Source organism: Oryx dammah, unplaced genomic scaffold (genome assembly GCF_014754425.2).
Source record: "Oryx dammah isolate SB20612 unplaced genomic scaffold, SCBI_Odam_1.1 HiC_scaffold_4, whole genome shotgun sequence".
Taxonomy (NCBI): domain Eukaryota; kingdom Metazoa; phylum Chordata; class Mammalia; order Artiodactyla; family Bovidae; genus Oryx; species Oryx dammah.
The window spans coordinates 20714868-20734489 of record NW_024070188.1 but is presented as its reverse complement, the minus strand read 5'-3'; the positions used below and the strand labels follow the sequence as shown (position 1 = coordinate 20734489).

General features: G+C 36.9%; 1 protein-coding gene across 2 annotated transcripts in view; it reads right to left on the bottom strand.

The window, feature by feature from the left end:
* Window positions 1-19622, bottom strand: part of GOPC (golgi associated PDZ and coiled-coil motif containing) — a 41539-nt gene that overhangs the window by 5212 nt on the left and 16705 nt on the right. Inside the window, exons 2-8 of one of the 2 annotated variants that reach the window (XM_040238422.1) lie at window positions 14172-14336; window positions 12577-12600; window positions 9008-9183; window positions 7847-8012; window positions 5309-5404; window positions 3901-4065; window positions 222-402 (exon numbers count right to left, since the gene is read on the bottom strand). In XM_040238422.1, coding sequence (XP_040094356.1) covers window positions 222-402; window positions 3901-4065; window positions 5309-5404; window positions 7847-8012; window positions 9008-9183; window positions 12577-12600; window positions 14172-14336 — 973 coding nt within the window. The remainder of the gene's footprint in view (window positions 1-221; window positions 403-3900; window positions 4066-5308; window positions 5405-7846; window positions 8013-9007; window positions 9184-12576; window positions 12601-14171; window positions 14337-19622) is intronic. The other variant, XM_040238423.1, reaches the window with a different exon arrangement.

The following is a 19622-nucleotide window of genomic DNA, read 5'->3' as shown; positions in this document are numbered from 1 at the left end:
TCAGCATATAAACTCAGTGCTATGCATACTTACCATTTCATCACACATAACAATTACTGGTGTATAATAAAGCTATAATTTAGCAAGGGAAAGCTATCCACTCTGTTAATGCTGGTTTCCCCATCATTAAAACAGTGTTACAAAGAACATTTAAGTCTTTTATATTTTTTAAGTTTATTGATAGTGAATACATTAATTGTAACATTCATGGTGATTTTTACCTTGTAACATTTTGATCTCCCCAGTTGTATCTTTACAACTAGCACCAGGATTACTACTTCCCTCTAATTCATCAAGGTACAAACGGTAACGATGCCCACTCTCATCTTCATACTCTACATTTTCATCATCAGAATCCACTTCAGGAGCCACGTAAACTACTTCAAATTCAATCTCTCCTCTCTAAAACGGGGAAAAGAAAATGAGAAAACCAAGTTACTGTAACTTTAAAAGATTTCCAAATTCTTTAGGGTGAGAAGCAACGGTTGGGCCTCAGATGTAGCTCCTTTCGAGATAACAAACAGTGAAATTTTAGACTCTCAAGAGGTACACATAATTTCCTTTCAGTATTACAGATCTTTCTCCTGATCAAAATATTTTCCCCAAAAGACCTAAAACAAAAAAGGATGATTATTCAATTTACAGAATTTTGGAACAAAGTATTCAGTTTAAAAGTCATTTTGTCATTTTATACTTTACATAGTAGCAATTCAGAAAATCTATCTAATAGATATTAAAGTTGCACCTAAGGGCACCACACAGACTTTTCTTTGACTAATTCAAGAAACCAATGATTTCTTGTTTCTTGCTCAATAGGTCTTGAGCATTTCCTTAACTGTCACTGACAGCCAGACACAGTTGTTGGTCAAGGTATTCTGCTGAGTAATAATAGCAATTACTGTGTTTATTGTTCAAACTTTTTTCCTTCAATTCTCAGAACAACTCTATTGTAGTCCCCTGTACATGAATGAGAAACCTGAGTGAGTCCTGGAGAGGGCCGATAACTCTCAACAAGATGAACAAGTAAAATAGAAAAATAGAAATTGACTCCGAAGTCCTTGCTCTTTCTCTTATACTAGACTAAATGTGTAATATTTATATTTCATTCTTTAATAACAACTTCATGTTCAAGTAAAAAGTTATAGATTATTTTATGTTAAAAAAATTCTGAGCTATAATTGTCACTTAATAAGAGACTACAATCACTACCACAAGACCAGTGTTTGCAATTCTCTGAAAATTATGGCCTGCCTTTGCTCAAAAGAAAGCATGCCGGTTTTTTTTTTGTTTTTGTTAATTACTACCACTAAGTCTCTTTGGTGCTCCTCTTTCCCAGCAGTTTAAGGTTATCCTTCAGAATTTTAACATGTGTTCAGCATTTCCATAAAATTTTGTATCTCATGAACTGCCTGTTTATGTCCCCTTTACCTCAGCAGCCACTGATCCCACTCTTACACTACAGGATGACAGCCAAGTTGGACTGAGAAAACACCAACTTAAAGAAACTAGTGCTGCATTCTTAAATCTCTCTCATCAGATAGTGCTTTAAAAATAACACTTTGGGGAGTCGGTAAATGCAGTGTGTTAGTCGCTTAGTCATGTCCAACTCTATACGACCCCATGGACTGTATTGTCCATGGAATTCTCCAGGCAAGAATCCTGGAGTGGGTAGCCATTTCCTTCTCCAGGGGATCTTTCCAACCCAAGGATTGAACCTGGGTCTCCCACATTATAGTGGTCTTCAGTAAAGTTCTTTAGATGACAGAATCAGGTCTGTGGTAGCTGTCATGAAGAAACAGATTTTAGGTTTAATATGAGGAAGAGCGTTCTAAAAATCAGCAGTCTAAAACGATGAAACAGACTGTATTATCACCAACAAATCCTCCCTTTAACACTGAATACAATTATTTCCCAGGTGGCACAGTAGTAATGAATCCCCCTGCCAATGCAGGAGATGCAAGAGACGTGGGTTTGATCCCTGGGTCGGGAAGATCCCCTGGCACAGGAACTGGCAACCCACTCCAGTATTCCTGCCTGGAAAATTCCATGGTCAGAGGAGTTTAGTAGGCCCATGGGGTCGCAAAGAGTCAGACACAACTGAACACACAACATACACACATTCATTTAGTGATACTATACTTATTTATGCCTCGAGTAGAACTGAACTAAATGAGCTATAAATTCACTTTCAACTCTGAAATTCAAGTCTGCTCTGGCATACTATACTGATGATCCAATGAACACCTCAATGTACTAACCAACACCTCTCTAATTCCCTCAAACCTATTCTTGAAAGAAAAAACAAAACATTTTTTACATCTCTGGATAACAAATATGACTCTTGTATATGAATCTCAATTCTTTAATCTATTTGTTCTGCAACCTTGAGCAAATTAATTTCTAAGAACTTTATTTCATTCATTTTAAATAAGAGGGTTGGTTAAAAGATTTCTAACAATGCTTGACTTCTAACATTTATGACTGTAAAATCAATCCACTTCTAGCATTGTTTTTTCTATAATACTTCATATCTATATAGTGTTTTAGTCATTAATGATGTTTTGCTTTCCAAGAATCAAGTCCTGTTCTGAACACTTTATATGTATTAACATACTTAATCCTTCCAGCTCTCAGATGAGGACACTGCAGCACTAAGGACTTAAGTAACCAGACCACCTGACCTGCCTCTTAAGGAATCTGTATGCAGGTCAGGAAGGAACAGTTAGAACTGGACATGGAACAACAGACTGGTTCCAAATAAGAAAGGGAGTACGTCAAGGCTGTATATTGTCACCCTGCTTATTTAACTTCTATGCAGAGTACATCATGAGAAACGCTGGACTGGAAGAAACACAAGCTGGAATCAAGATTGCCAGGAGAAATATCAATAACTTCAGATATGCAGATGACACCACCCTTATGGCAGAAAGTGAAGAGGAACTAAAAAGCCTCTTGATGAAAATGAAAGAGGAGAGTGAAAAAGTTGGCTTAAAGCTCAACATTCAGAAAATGAAGATCATGGCATCTGGTCCCATCACTTCATGGGAAATAGATGGGAAAACAGTGGAAACTGTCAGACTTTATTTGGGGGGGCTCCAAAATCACTGCAGATGGTGATTGCAGCGATGAAATTAAAAGACGCTTACTCTTTGGAAGAAAAGTTATGACCAACCTAGATAGCATATTGAAAAGCAGAGATATTACTTTGCCAACAAAGGTCCATCTAGTCAAGGCTATGGTTTTTCCAGTGGTCATGTATGGATGTGAGAGTTGGACTGTGAAGAAAGCTGAGCGCCGAAGAATTGATGCTTTTGAACTGTGGTGTTGGAGAAGACTCTTGAGAATCCCTTGGACAGCAAGGAGATCCAACCAGTCCATCCTAAAGGAGATCAGTCCTGGGTGTTTATTGGAAGGACTGATGTTGAAGCTGAAACTCCAGCACTTTGGCCACCTCATGCAAAGAAGTGACTCATTGGAAAAGACCCTGATGCTGGGAGGGATTGGGGGCAGGAGGAGAAGGGGACGACAAAGGATGAGATGGCTGGATGGCATCACTGACTCGATGGACATGAGTTTGAGTGAACTCCAGGAGTTGATGATGGACAGGGAGGCCTGGCGTGCTGCGATTCATGGGGTCGCAGAGTCGGACATGACTGAGCAACTGAACTAAACTGAACTGAACTTGCTCAAAGCTATACAGCTGTGAAGAAGAGCAAACAAAATCTCTTTCAGTAAATCTGGCTGAATGTCTTCTAAAACAGGGTCAAGTCGAAGGAAACTAGTATCTATAGATAAACACTTTACTACCTGAGAAACCTCCTCAGGAAGTTACCACCTATTCAATAGACTCAAAAAGGAGCAACAGAGAGACCCAATTGTAATTACATAAAGGGAACTTACCTGCTGGGAAAGAATGGTCACAGCTTCTTTATGCTTCGTGTCCCGTAGGTTAACCCCATTAACAGCCAGAATAGCGTCTCCAACGTGCAGCCCTCCACATCTATCAGCAGGCTGCCCTGGGTGGATCTCAGAAATGAGGATTGGAACACCATGTTCCTTTCCACCCTAGTCAAAAAAAAAAAAAAAAGCAGCAAACTAGTTTACCTTTGTATAGTTGCACACTATTCTGATAAAGTATTTTTCTAAAATCATTTCAATAAGCAACTATACTGCCTCTATAAATGTTGAGTGATATCCTATTTGCTACTTAGGTAATGGTAAATCAAATTATCATGAATATCAAATAGTTACCTCTAAGTAAAATGATTAATAACATATATGTGCTTTTTAAAATGCATTACAGAATTTTTTTTAAAAAAAGAACCCTGAAAAATCGAAAGAACAATTAGCTTAACTCTCTTAAACATAATTTTATGTATTAGCAGTCCATAGTATTATCAGACTTTATCAAACCTAAGTCCCAATGAACCATAAGAAAAAAACCATTATTTTATGTTCCATAAAAAAAACTATAAGATGAACCTGAATTTCATACATGTTAAAATGTGAAAAAATATGCAATGCAAAATTAATGAAATACAGCATTTGGTACCTTTCACTTTCTAGCTGTAATCATAATTATGTGTGTGTCTTATTTCTCTTACTAAATTTATGCTCTTTGAGGGACGTATACTCAAAAAGGTAGGTATAGTCAATAAATATCTATTAGATAAACTTTTTATTATAAGAAACTTTTCTACAGTAAATAATACCAGAAAGTAAATAAACTTCTGCAGTGCCTAAGTATAGAAAGCCAGCTTATTTATTGCTTTGGAACAAAGCACTAAACAGCAAAATGCTCTAGTTACACGTATTTTAAAACAGATTGCTCTCAAGAAGGCCATCCAAGACAACTGTTTGTAAAGGAATCAACATTAAAAAAGAGGAATACTTTGGACCCGCGAGCCAGTGAAATCTGACAGCCAAGAAATGAGATAAGAGGAAATACTCTAGAGAAAAGAACAATACACTCTGGGGTCATTTAACACAGAAGAAAACAGTCCTATCCAATCCCAAAGGCTCTTACAGGCATCACAGGATGTGGTGCAGAACTATGACATGAGTCACAATGAAAATGATAAACAATGCTCACTGAAAAAATACTTTAAAGTAACACTTAACAGTTATTAGGAAGATTTACATACCAAAAAAAAAAATGTTTACACAAAAGTGCTATTACCCATGGGGATAAGTTTAGTTATTTAGAAAATATATTCAGAAAACTTTATTTCCGAATGATGTTCAACAAAGGAGTGTGATTATACTAGAGAAGTGTAGAGAAAAGGAGACTGGAAGCACTACTTCTTACTGTAATTGAAATGCCAAGGCCTTCATGATCTTCCTTAAGGAGGAGAACTTTTCTAATTGGCCCAACACCTTGGCTTTTCTTTAAAGAGTCTTGATCCTTGTTGGAGAAAAAAAAAAGAAGAAAAATTAGTAGTACTTAAACTATATACTATATAGAGTAACTTGCTTTTAGAAATGTTTATTGTTTTCCTGTAATGGATACACAGTACAATGTTAAGAAAGTAATTAACAGATAACATGGGAAAGCAAAAATAGTGGTTCTATTAATATAGTGAATGTACATGATTTTCTCACCCTCTTGTTAATTTCTTTACTATTTATACATGACATTACAAAAGAAACTACTGCCATGAACGGATAAACAATATCTTTAAGAAATAAAAGGAGGTAACTTTATCTTCACTGGAAAATAGCTTTAAGATCTATATCCATTTCAACTTATTTATAGAACTGAAAAAACAAAATGTCAATTGGTCATTAACTACCTTTTCATTTCTTTGAGCTCTGGAATCTACCTCTTAACTAAAGGACCTTGCTCCACCAATAATTCTTTCTCTGGTACCTTTACTTTCTCCCTCTCTCTACAAGCTCCTTCCCTAAAATGAAAAAATGTCAAGCCTCACCAAGCTATAAAATACAGACCATGTACAAACACAAAACACATAAAAACCCTTAAACCATCCACAATCTTGGTTACTTTCTATCCACCCTCCATCTCCACCCTCCATCTCTCCTGAACCTTTACACAAAGTTAATCCTCACTGTAGTTACTTTCTTGCCTCCCATAGTCAGCACTCCAACCTGTAATTAGGGTTCTGCTCCACCGAAGCTGTCTTCTCTGCAGTCACTGGTAACCAATGTGGCTGCTTCCAATGAATACTTTTTAGTCACTGCCCTTCTGAACCCTGCAGAAGTTGATACTGTTCACAGTCCCCTCCCTGAAACCTCTTTTCTTTGGTGTCCATTACACTTTGGTATACATTACATTACATGGGTTTGGGTGGACTCGGGGAGTTGGTGATGGACAGGGAGGCCTGGCGTGCTGTGGTTCATGGGGTCGCAAAGAGTTGGACACAACTGAGTGACTGAACTGAACTGAACCATTATACCACTTGCCTAGAAGGCCCGTATCTGACAGCTCTATCTCAGGCTTCTGTCTTTGGTGATTCATTTCCTTCCCTCACTCCTTAGTGGTTTCCTTCCATCTTTTTACTTTCTATATACTTTTCCTGGGTGACTTAATCAATCCCATGGTTTCAAAATATGATTTACCCAGTCATCTTCAACTCAAGAGTTCTCTCTAGAATTCTAGAGTCATATATATAATTGGATATAACCTGGCTGTCCCACTGGGACCTCAAACACTACATGTCTAAAACTGATATCACCTTTCTACCAAAACCTTCCTTTCCCTATATTTGGTTTATCAATGCATGCCATCATCTCACTCAACTGTCCAAACAAAAACTCAGACTTTCCTTCTTATTCACCCTACTTAACCAAAAACAGTTAGTCATTAACTCCTTTTGATTCTAATTCTCTCAAACCTATTCTTCCTCTGATCCCTTTCTCCTCACTATCTTTCTAAATGTATTTCTCTGGGCCCTCTTCCAATATATCCTCCTTACTACCCAAAGCAACTGTCAAACAAATGCTAAATCTTATTAAGTCCACTATTTTATTTGAAAATCCCCTGACCATCAGGTTAAGATGCAAATGCCTTTATTTAGCATAAGAGAACATTTATCATCTGGCCACTGCCTAGAAGTTAATGGGAACCAAGAGAACCCCAAAGAAGACAATGGCACGAGTGCTTACTGCAATCACCACTCCTCTCCCATGAATGCCACATACATATCAATTCTTTCTACAATAATCTTTTCAAAGGCAACAAATAATTTTACTATTCGAGGCCAGGCTTTACCTGATACTAAAATATGTGATCCACTGGACAGGAATTAGATGTGATTTTATTATATTAAGGCTTATATCATTAGGCTGCTGTTGCAGTGAAATTTAATAAATTTTTATGTAGGCAGAAAGAAAAGCTCCTGTACAGTGGCGGCTACAGAAACAGACAACTGAACACAGATCTCAAACTCCAGCTTAACCCAAAACCAATCATGAATAAATGTTAGCTTGGAAACAATATATAAAGCTAGTTACTAAGAGTCCCCTTATAAAGAACTGCCCCCCGATTTTTGCCAATTTATCAATAGGATCACACACACTCTGCTTAGCTTAGAACTTCTGCAAACGTGCCTAATCGAGATCCAGGAAAATTCTGAAATATGAGCTGAAGCAACATGCATCTGCTATCGATAGTTCAGTGTCTTCAGAAATACCATTTTTGGGATATTAGTGTAGGAGCTATATGGGCGGCTGAACCTTAAATATGTATCTATTCTAAAATAAGTTTAATCCCACTTTCACTTTTAAATAAAGGTTTTACATTCTACTAGAATTCTTAAAAATGCAAAGGACTTGTGATTAAAGAAAGGACAAGACTGAGTGAGAAACAGCAGCAAAGCAAACATACATGGCCTGGCGGAGCATGCATCGTTCGCTTCAGGTCGTTGCGGCCTCTACAGGCTCTGATCACAGTTTTGTGACGATGCAAGTGTATTTCAGCTTCCAGCTGGTTCCAAAGCTTATCATGAGCAGGCCCCTTCATATCTCGTCCAAGTAGCTGTATTTGTTGGACTCTTCATTTGGGAAAATAATTAATTCAGTTAGTTTTTCATTACATATATAATATATACACACACACACACACACATATAAATACATATAAAGAATTCAGAAGAATTACTGAACACAAGTAGCTTTCACATAAATTTAATTTAGTAATGAAACTAATAGGAATTTCCTGATGTCTCTCAGATTTACAAAGACATGAAAATTCTGAAAAAGACAGGTGTCTTCAAGGGAAAACTAGTTTAAAAAAAAGAACGACTATGACCTTCTTTAATCACATACCTAACTCATACATCTTAGAAACAATTTAGGAGACTAATGTCAACATGTTCCACGTCTTACACGCAATCATACTAGTCTTCAGATGAGGCTAACCGCACAAAACATTTTTTCCAATGACAGTTTCTTTTTACAAAATGATTACTTTTTTAAATGTGGTAAAATTATTGGAAATGTGCACTTTGAGATAATATAAATTATTTTTATTTGCTCCACAGCAGTTCTTAATACATTAAACCAACAAGCAGAAAATTATTTAGTAATAGTGAATCACCAGAGTTTGTGAATAATTAACCATAGAAGTTAATGAAAGCAGAACTCTATATTATGATAAAATCACTGTCATTCCAATATGTTTTTGAGGGACAAGAAAGACTGGGTTTCAATGGTCACAGAAAGAATGTCCTGCCGTACATGGGAATATCATCTGTTATGGTGTGAAGACAGGAAATGGTGAAAAGTATAGCTCTATGAGTTGTTAGCATTTCATAGTAATTTACTAGCAGTGTGTATGTCAACCGGAAACAGTTATTTAGTATGGCTAACTTAATCTGCAATATGTAATGCTATGAAGTTAACAACAGTAAGCTACAATCAACCATAAAATCACTCTTACATAAAGATTAATATATTGTTTACCAAAAGAGGTAAGAGTCCACCTCTGTAACTATGCACTTGGTCACCTAAGAGCACAAGGGTACAATGGTATCCATTTTCCACACACCTTCCTGCCAGTTCCTTATCCAAGTACTTGGCAGCCAGTCTTGCCCCATAAACTTCAGCCTGGAGAACAGCTATATGTCTGCGAAGGGCTTCATTCTCTTTTCTCAATAACTTCACTTCAGCTTCAAGTTGAGCTTCTTTCATTTTCTCTTTTTTGTTTGCTTCAAGCTCTCTCTCCTGTTGCAATTTTTAAAAAATGCAATGAAAATACTTTCAAGACTCTTTAGCAATAGACCATGCTCCTTAAAAGACACAAAAGCACACAATCTATGATACCAACAATGAAAGCATATGAAAAAAATTACCACTTTATTTCTGTAAAATGGAGCACAATGATTTGGATCCAGTTTTTTTTTTCAAAACTAGTACCAGAGGTGTTAGAACCACTTCTAGGTAAGATAACATAGCTTGAGGCACCTTGATCCTGAGGATACTAAGATTAGTAGCCTTCTCTAAGCACGTTATATACTAATAGTAATGGCTTCAATGGATAATTGAATCTACTCTCTACTTTCTAAAATGACTCTAAAACTAGACTAAAATAATCACTCTGGTGACTGTGCCCAAACATTTCATTAAATTTAATGCAGCAATTCATTCTATAACCTATAAATTTGGTTACAAAGAGAAACATTTTATAGCCAATTTATCTTAGAGGATTGTAAGAAACTTACAATGCTTAAATTAGAACAGATACTCCAATTTTTAAAAAACATTTTATGGTAATGGAGAAATGCTGGTAATGACTGCATTAAAAATATTTACACATCAAAAAATGTCTATACAGAGAACAGACTTGTGGTTGCCAAGAGGGAGGGGGAGAATGAGAGGGACGGATGGGGAGTCTGGCGTTAGTAGATGCAAGCTATTACATTTAGAATGGATAAACAACAAGGTCCTACTGTGCAGCACAGGGATCTTTATGTAACCTCCTGGGATAAACCACAATGGAAAAAAACATAAGAGAGTAAATACATACATGTGTATAACTGAGTCATTTTGTGGTATAGCAGAAATTAGCACAACATTGTAAATCAACTATGCTTCAATAAAAAATATAGCTTATAGGAAAACTGACTATAGATAAGTGCATCCATGATGCAGATTATCACTGAGCTTTGGGATCTGGAATGGATCATCTATTTGTCCAAATGTTAAAGTGACTGAAGAACTGTTTTCTGAGGAAAAAATACTGGCCTCACTTGCCTACTATGAGGTTGGATAGAGATCCATTTTTATCTCTCATAAAAGGATGCTATCCTTTGCTTCACTTGGTAGATAACTCATATATGTGAATTTATAGGTGTCAGCCAGAGAATATAACCTTAAGGTTTTTGCCACCAAGTTTTTATCACCAACTCACATGTGAGAGAAATAATTTTCAATATACTTTCAAAGTATAAAGTACAGTGTGCCTACTCCTATACATCAAGTGTTACAAACGCAAATACCTTTGGGATCCAAGCACAGAATAAGCAGGCAGGTACAAAAGAAAGCGGAGGGGAAAACAGACGGTAAAAATCCTGCCTAAAGACAGATTCAAACTTGAACTCACAGACAGACAGACAGACAGACAGACAGACAGACACACACACACACACACACACACACACAGTATGACTAAATAAACCTTTCTGAGAGTTGGATATGGGCCCTGAGAGATCTTTTAAATGTTACTTTTGGATCAAGAGAACCATCCCAAATTTGAGTGGAAGTGTTTACTGACTTAGAGCACTACTTTCACAGATTCGTTAATTTACAGAACCTATAAATCCTGTGAAAATGTAGTTATATTTACTGATGACATGCAGAAGACACTGTTCACTACACCATGTCCCCTTTTAGGAGATTTAAATAAAGCTCCACCTCAGCACCAGGAAAAATGCTTCTCTTGAGTGAATGGCACAGGATATTGTTTCTAATGTTCGAGTAGTGAATACTGTGATTATTTCCCTTTTATTATAAATAATAAACTGAGAAACAAATGTAAGCAAACTTTTAACAATTAATGGAATATATTTTGATACTAATTTTGATGTCTGCCTTGATTTAACAATAGCATATCAATATACAATATATTTAAACATCAATATACAATATATTCAAATACAAGGCAGTGAGTACCACCATCTTAAAAACAATTAAAGAAAAAACCATATAGCCTAAAATGAATGACAATTACCAAATGTTGAATATACTTATCACTTCCTTGATTAAATTTTTGTCATTATGTATGTGATAAGAAGGAAGAGTAGCATGCTTTTTCAACTTCTGTAAAAAGACAAATATAACAACTAGAACACAATTGTCTAGATTTTTTCTTTTTAATTTGAAGAACTAATAATCTAGAATCCTTCTTTTACAACAACTTTGGAACTCTTAAAATCTCAATTTATTTCAGAATCTCTTTCCTAAAAGGGCAGGTTATCAGTTCCAAAAGAAACTATGGTTCGGACAACATGAACAAAGTCTTTTTTAATGACATTTATGGAGTTTAATGCTTTTGTTTCAGAAAAAAAGAGTTCCTAGAAGACCAAAAATTGTTTATGGGCTAAGTAAATTTTATGTTGAGGATTATCTACTTATAATCACTTTAATGAGCTATTTATACAGTATTTATGAAATATGAGAAACATATTAAGTCATTACTTTGCTTTAAAGATTTAAACTCCTAGTGAATCGGACAAACTCTCTAACCTGAAACGAACAGATGCAAGCAAAAACAGGGCTAAGAACACTGAAGCTAATCACTTTTAGATTTAAAGGAAAGAATCTTGTTTCAGTTAACCTGTTCATCATTAGATAACAACAAAGAAGTTAATTTTGTATTCTGATATCCACATGCTATATTTCCAAAAGAAGAAAAGTTATATGACAACTTAGAACCTGATTAGGCTTGCTGCTGCTGCTGCTAAGTTGCTTCAGTCGTGTCCGACTCTGTGCGACCCCATAGACGGCAGCCCACCAGGCTCCCCCGCCCCTGGGATTCTCCAGGCAAGAACACTGGAGTGGGTTGCCGTTTCCTTCTCCATGATTAGGCTTAGGTAGTGGGAAAAATATTAAGAATTTGTCTATACTGTTATTTTCTAAGGTAAATTTAATAAAGGGTTTCAAAATTCAATTGTTTCAAAGGCCACACAATTATTCTCAAGACTGCTGAAAAGTTATAACACATGCAGTAGGTGAATAAGAAACCAAAAGGCACATTCTTTCTCTGGGAATAAATTCAAATAGAAAAGGAGGAAAGAGCTAGGCCTGCATTAGGAAAACCAGTTGTTCTTTTGAAGCAGTGGTACGAGCAAATTACAAAGCTAAGAAGTTGTCAAAAAGTGATGGGTTCTACAAATACTGGCAATAAATCACAAACAAAAGAAAAATCTTTTAACAACATGAGGTGAGAAAAGAGCAATGGGCTACTGACTGAATTTTTCAGGTATTGGCACATTAAAAAATTATCATCATTAACATCACTTTCAGATACATACAAGGTGACAACATGTACTATGCAAAAAAAGCACTAAGCACACTTCAGCGTAACATATTAAAGCAAAACAGAAATGGTATACTTACCAGCTCCTCCACAGAGGGGACAGACTTAAGATATAAGAAAAAAGTTTTATAATTAGAAAAACATCAAACAAATAAATTTATTTAGTGGTACAATCATTACAAGGAAAATTCCTATATGTTGAGTATCTCTTGGGTCAAGTTCATTAAAATAAATATATTTGCAAATCCATAAGCAATGGTAACCATACAGGATTAATTTTTGTTTGTTTGTTTTATCCAAACTGGTTAACACACTTGGTTCAATGTCTTTCCACTAAAGCACCATGTTTCAAAACTAATGTTAACATGTCAGATGAATTCTATTCTAGTGAAAATGTATATTGTTTCTCAATGTTAATATCAAATATTCCAAAGCAGCAGTTATGAATCTGACTCATCTCAGTTAAATAAAACACTAACAATTTATATTTAGAGAATTTCAAAACTTAAAAGTACTTTAAGAGAATGTAAATATTCATTTAAATAAATTCTAACATACCAGTATTAGAAACTAATCAACCAATTAAACAGAAATAACTGAAAATGAATAAAACTTTAAACTGCATTGCTGTCATCATCAACATCATCTTATCTCATCCCTCTCCCAAGCTGTGTATCTTATTTACTGCTGTGTTCCCTATAGTACACTTAATACATATGAGGTTTAATCAAAATGAGACTTTAAAAAAATTCTTTAAACAACCTACACTGATTAAGAGGGCAATAGTTAATTATGCAACACTTATGAAAACAAGCATTATGCAAACATGAGAACACACTCAGTGGCAGGGAAAACACTTATATTAAGAGCAAAAGAAAAACTGTGCCACTGGCTGACACCCAACTCCATTTTCCTCCATTTTCTCCCTTATTAAAAGAACTCAGATTTTACTGGAGGTGGTCATGTGACCAACTAAGGGGCTGACATGCAGCTAGGGAAGGCCAATGAGACAGCTAAACGATTGGCAAAAAGCTGAGGAGGATTTCATGAAAAGGTCATTAAAGAAAATGAACGCAGCTAAGAAGCACCGTTTTGCCCTTAGATCTTGGAATGCAAGATCCCAGAATGCAGGTAGGAAGAAATCCTGAAGGCAGAAACCATGAGCTGAAGATGACAGAGCAGAACAACAAAAGGAAGCTGGATCCCTGGTATCTGTGGAGCTGCCCTACCAGCTCTGGACTGCCTGTCTCAAGGCGTCTTCAACTGAGAGAGAAGACTGATAACGTGGACTGTTTAAGAACAATTCTCAGGTTACTTGGGATCTGTTTTATATGTAGCTAAACTAAATCTTATCTGATACAGTAGACTAGCAAAAAAAAAAAAAAAAACAACCTGCTTACATGTTACAATCACAAATATCTTTTACCTATATTTATATAGATCTTTTAAAATAGGAATAAGATTTCATTCTAAGTACCAAGTGGTTATTGATGTTGTCCCTGGTCGTCTCCAGGTAATGAGATCAAGGATGATTAGGACCACATTCACATTTCCTATATTTTCCAAATTTCCCAGGAGCACACACTAATTTTTATAATTAAAAAGCCTCATTAAAGACTGTCCTTTTCACCCTCTAAAATGCATGTAAGTATGTGTTATCCTCTAGACTACTTACCAATTTTGCCTTAATGGTACCAGAGTCAACACTTTGGCCAGTTTTAGCATGAAGCTGAAGCTGAATGGAGTGCAACTGTAAAAGCTGATCATGTACTTCTTTCTCCAACACAACTTTCTCTGCTTGGGTCTCTGTCAGTTCAGATTTCAGATCCACCAACTGTGCCTTAAAAACCAGCAACAATAGCAGAAGTTAACACAGCACTGTAAATCAACTATATCTGAATTTTAAAAATTTAAAAAATAAAACAGCAACAATAAAAAACATTAAGTATGTTTAGTTTTCTTTATTTTTTATTATATTTTTCAAGAATGACAGAGAGAGACTATTTGCAGTGAATAGATGAACACTAGAAGACCACTATTCGACCAAGCTATAGGATATCCACCTAAACTGACATAAAATCAACAGTACAAGTAAGATATCTGAGTGGAAAGAGAACTCTACCATAAACAGTATCTCTTAATAACACAAAATGCTAGTTTCATTTTACCTTGCTCACTTTAAGAAGGCTTTTCACTGTTTCACTTTTATCTGCAAAGTTTATGAAAATACACAGGTATGGGATGATTCATCACCCTATTGAGACAATAAACCACTATAGTGGTTTATTAACATTAATAGTATGTTACAGGAGATGCTGAAGCTTCAATACTTTGACCACCTGATGCTAACAGTCAACTGACTAGAAAAGACCCTGATGCTGGGAAAGACTGGAGGCAAAAGGAGAAAAGGGTGGAAGAGGATGACATGGTTGGATAGCATCACTGACTCAATGGACAGAGACTGAGGAAACTCTATGAGATAGTGAAGGACAAGGAAGCCTGGCATGCTGCAGTCAATGGGGTCGCAAAGAGTTGGACACAACTTAAGTGACTGAACAACAACAGGAGAGCCCAATCAGTGGTGCTGCCTTCACCTCAGTGAACATTAGTTCAAATCAGCCTAATCACCCTCTAGCAGTTATTTTAGGTGCTTCCATACAAACTACTGAGCTACCGTGGGTCCAAAGACCAGAGTTAACTGTAAGCTATCGTAACTGTTACAGCATAGCAGAACAACCCATCAGAACCATTTAGCTATTCAATCTTAAGTTTTTCATTTTTCACAACTGATACATTGTTTTACAATAGCACACAGGATATATCCCTGGCGTGCCTTTGATCTCTCCAGCTCACAAGTAGATTAAAGACCAAGGCAAGGCCTTCAGTTCAGTTCAGTTCAGTTCATTCTCTCAGTCGTGTCCGATTCTTTGTGACCCAATGAATTGCAGCACGCCAGGCCTCCCAGTCCATCACCAACTCCAGGAGTTTGCTCAAACTCACGTCCATCGAGTCAGTGATGCCATCCAGCCATCTCATCCTCGGTCATCCCCTTCTCCTCCTGCCCCCAATCCCTCCCAGCATCAGAGTCTTTTCCAATGAGTCAACTCTTCGCATGAGGTGGCCAAAGTACTGGAGTTTCAGCTTTAGCATCATTCCTTTCAAAGAACACCCAGGACTGATCTCCCTTAGAATGGACTGGGTGGATCTCCTTGCTGTCCAAGGGATTCTCAAGAGTCTTCTCCAACACCACAGTTCAAAAGCATTAATTCTTCAGTGCTCAGCTTTCTTCACAGTCCAACTTTCACATCCATACATGACTACTGGAAAAACCATAGCCTTGACTAGACAGACCTTTGTTGGCAAAGTAATGTCTCTGCTTTTTAATATGTTATCTAGGTTGGTCATAACTTTCCTTCCAAGGAGTAAGCGTCTTTTAATTTCATGGCTGCAATCATCATCTGCAGTGATTTTGGAGCCCCCCAAAATAAAGTCTGACACTGTTTCCACTGTTTCCCCATCTATTTCCCATGAAGTGATGGGACCATGATCTTAGTTTTCTTAATGTTGAATTTTAAGCCAACTTTTTCACTCTCCTCTTTCATCAAGAGGCTCTTTAGTTCCTCTTCACTTTCTGCCATAAGGGTGGTGTCATCTGCATATCTGAGGTTACTGATATTTCTCCTGGCAATCTTGATTCCAGCTTGTGCTTCTTCCAGCCCAACGTTTGTCATGATGTACTCTGCATAGAAGTTAAATAAGCAGGGTGACAATATACAGCCTTGACGGACTCCTTTTCCTATTTGGAACCAGTCTGTTGTTCCATGTCCAGTTTTAACTGTTGCTTCCTGACCTGCACATAGGTTTCTCAAGAGGCCGGTCAGGTGATCTGGGATTCCCATCTTTCAGAATTTTCCACAGTTTATTGTGATCCACACAAAGGCTTTGGCATAGTCAATAAAGCAGAAATAGATGTTTTTCTGGAACTCTCTTGCTTTTTCGATGATCCAGCAGATGTTGGCAATTTGCCTTTTCTAAAACCAGCTTGAACAGCAGGAAGTTCACGGTTCACGTATTGCTGAAGCATGGCCTTGGTTTTCTATTGAACATAAACTTTACCACTAAGCATCTCAAAAGCCAAGAAGCATGCTGGTCCAATGAGGTAAAACTGTGGAGAATATGTTCTAAATTATGGGTGATACTTATTTATGCCCTGAAAAGCTTTCTTATCAACTGAGGTAATAAATATGCATTGGAACCAATCAAAAAAAAAGGTGACACGTTACAGATATATTTAGAATTGGTCAGGTCCTCAGGAATTAAAAGCAAAGGAAGGTTTAAAGTAGGTTAGTAAGGAAAAGAGAGCTCAGAAGGGCTTTGAAGTTAAAGGACAAGAACAAAATAGAACCAGTAAAGCAGACAAGACACGAGAAGACCAGCAAGGACAGACCAAGACTCGAAGCAGCGTAGGTGAATTCCCTGAGGACAGAGAGCAGAGGACAGGAGTCTATTTCAGTCTCCCAACTGCACCAGCTAGTGCCTAGTATATGAGAGATACCCAGTAAGCATCTTTAAGTTGAAACAAATTCTAATACTAGCCTTGTGATTTCAGATCAATCATTCTGTCTCAAGTTTCCTTGGTTTTAAAATAGTATAGTATCCACTAGGTATAAATAAGTAAGATATAAGGATATAATGTAGAACAAGAAGGAATATCCACAATATTCTAACTTTAAATGGAGTACATAATCTATAAAAATGTCAAATTGCTATGCTGTAATCTGAAATTGATATAAATCAACTATACTTCAATAAAATTTTTAAGTAAATAAAATAGGAATCATACCCATGCTTTGACTATTTTCATATTATTAAGCGTATATATGAAAGCACTTACTAGAATATGAGGATGCTATCAGCAAGATTAAGACTACTGAGTGGACTGTACACAAAAGACTGGACAAGACTGGAGAGGAAGGTGAGGCTAGATACAACAAATGGCTTTGTTTGATAAACCAAAACTGAGATAGAATCTGACAGGAAATCACTACATGTTCCCAATGACATTTTGTTTTTGTTTTTAATAGCAGCTTGAAATATAATTCACAAAAAAATCACTTTTTAAAAGTGTACAATTCAGTGATTTTTAGTATAATCACAGAATTATACAACCATCAACACCATATAACCATGGAACATTTTCTCTCAATGACATTTCAGCCACATGATATTTGCAGGTAAGGAGGTGAAGACAGGGACACTAGCAATACCCTATGCAGATTTATATGAACTACAGTTCTAATGAGTATATACCTAGGAAGGAAACTTCTGGGTTACACAGTATGACTGTGTTAAACCTCAGTGGAAAAGGCCAGTTTTCCAAATGACTGTAGCAACTGACATGCCTACCACGTGTGATAGTTTCACAACCTTGCCTTCATTTGGTATTGTCAGTCTTAATTTTAGCCATTCTGGGAGGAATGTAGTGGCATTTCATTGTGGTTTTAATGAAAACTTCTTGATTACTGTGACAGAAACTGAACCACTTTATATTCCTACCAGCAATAAATGAGGGTTTGTGGACAGAAGTTTTAAATATTTGTTTTGTCTCATGCTTCTTCAGGGCTTCCCTTGCAACAGTTGGTAAAGAATCCGCCTGCAGTGCAGGTGACCTGGGTTCGATCCCTGGGTTGGGAAGATCCCTTGGAGAAGGAAACAGCTACTCACTCCAGTACTCTGGCCTGGACTACTGTACAGTCCATGGGGTCACAAAGAGTTGGACACAACTGAGCGATTTTCACATGCTTCTTCAGGGTCTCTAATTATACTAATATGAATTACTCTTTCCCTATCTTTTATATCTGCAATTTCCTCTTAAATTCTTTTTGTTTTCCTCTTGCTATACTTAGTGTATTGCCTATTTTTTTTATGTTCCTTCCAAATTAGGCTCCATTCTAAAATAATTTTCCCCTATTTTTCCCCAAAGTTCTGCAAGTATTCTTTATGTTACTTTGAGTGTTCCTATCTCTGAATCATTCTCGTCTATTCATAGATGAATTAACAATATTAATTTCCTTTAGTTTATATTTTACAGTTTCCAATTGGTTTGTAGCCTTATTTCTCTAACACACTTTCACTGTCTCTGACATATTATTCTATTCATTTCTACTTTTTTTTGCATATAGTACATTTATATGGGGTTTACAGAAAAGACTTTTCTGTTACTCATGTTGAAATGAAATGGGTTTTCATGTAGCACCTGTCAGGGAGGAGGAGACTTCCATGTTGGGGTTTAAGGTGAGCATGGGTAGCTTTCCTAGCTTCAGGCTAGTGGGTACCTCCCCTGGTCTTAAAGTGAACTTAAAACCATGGTCTCTGTGGCCAGAACCACTGTTTTGAAATCAGACACCTATGTATGTATTCCATCCCTAACTTGAAAATAAACTCTCCTCCCTTCAGACTTCATGTTTCTGCCCTGCACAAACAGGATCCTATTTTTTAGCAATGTTTCTTTATAACAGAAGGTCTCTTTTGAGACCTTTCTCAAAAGCGATTTTTGTTAGAAATTTCTGAGATTCGTCAAGTCCAGCCCAGTACTTTCTAATCTTCCTGCAGCCTCTTTGTGTGTCCCCGTGGTTGTTTTGCATTCCTCTGCAACCTGGAGGCAGTTTTGCCAGTTGTTCTCAGGCCCTGTGCTTCCCATCCACAGGGATGTCTTCTCCTGTTGGGCTCTGTTAGTGACTTCTGTGTCTGGGTCCCCTTGCTATTCATTCCTTCCGCCACACACGTGCTCAGTCACATGATTTGTGGGGGTCCCATCACTTCATGGGAAATAGATGGGGAAACAGTGGAAACAGTGTCAGACTTTATTTTTGGGGGCTCCAAAATCACTGCAGATGGTGATTGCAGCCATGAAATTAAAAGACGCTTACTCCTTGGAAGAAAAGTTATGACCAACCTAGATAGCATATTCAAAACCAGAGACATTACTTTGCCGACTAAGGTCCAGCTAGTCAAGGCTATGGTTTTTCCTGTGGTCATGTACGGATGTGAGAGTTGGACTGTGAAGAAGGCTGAGCGCTGAAGAATTGATGCTTTTGAACTGTGGTGTTGGAAAAGACTCTTGAGA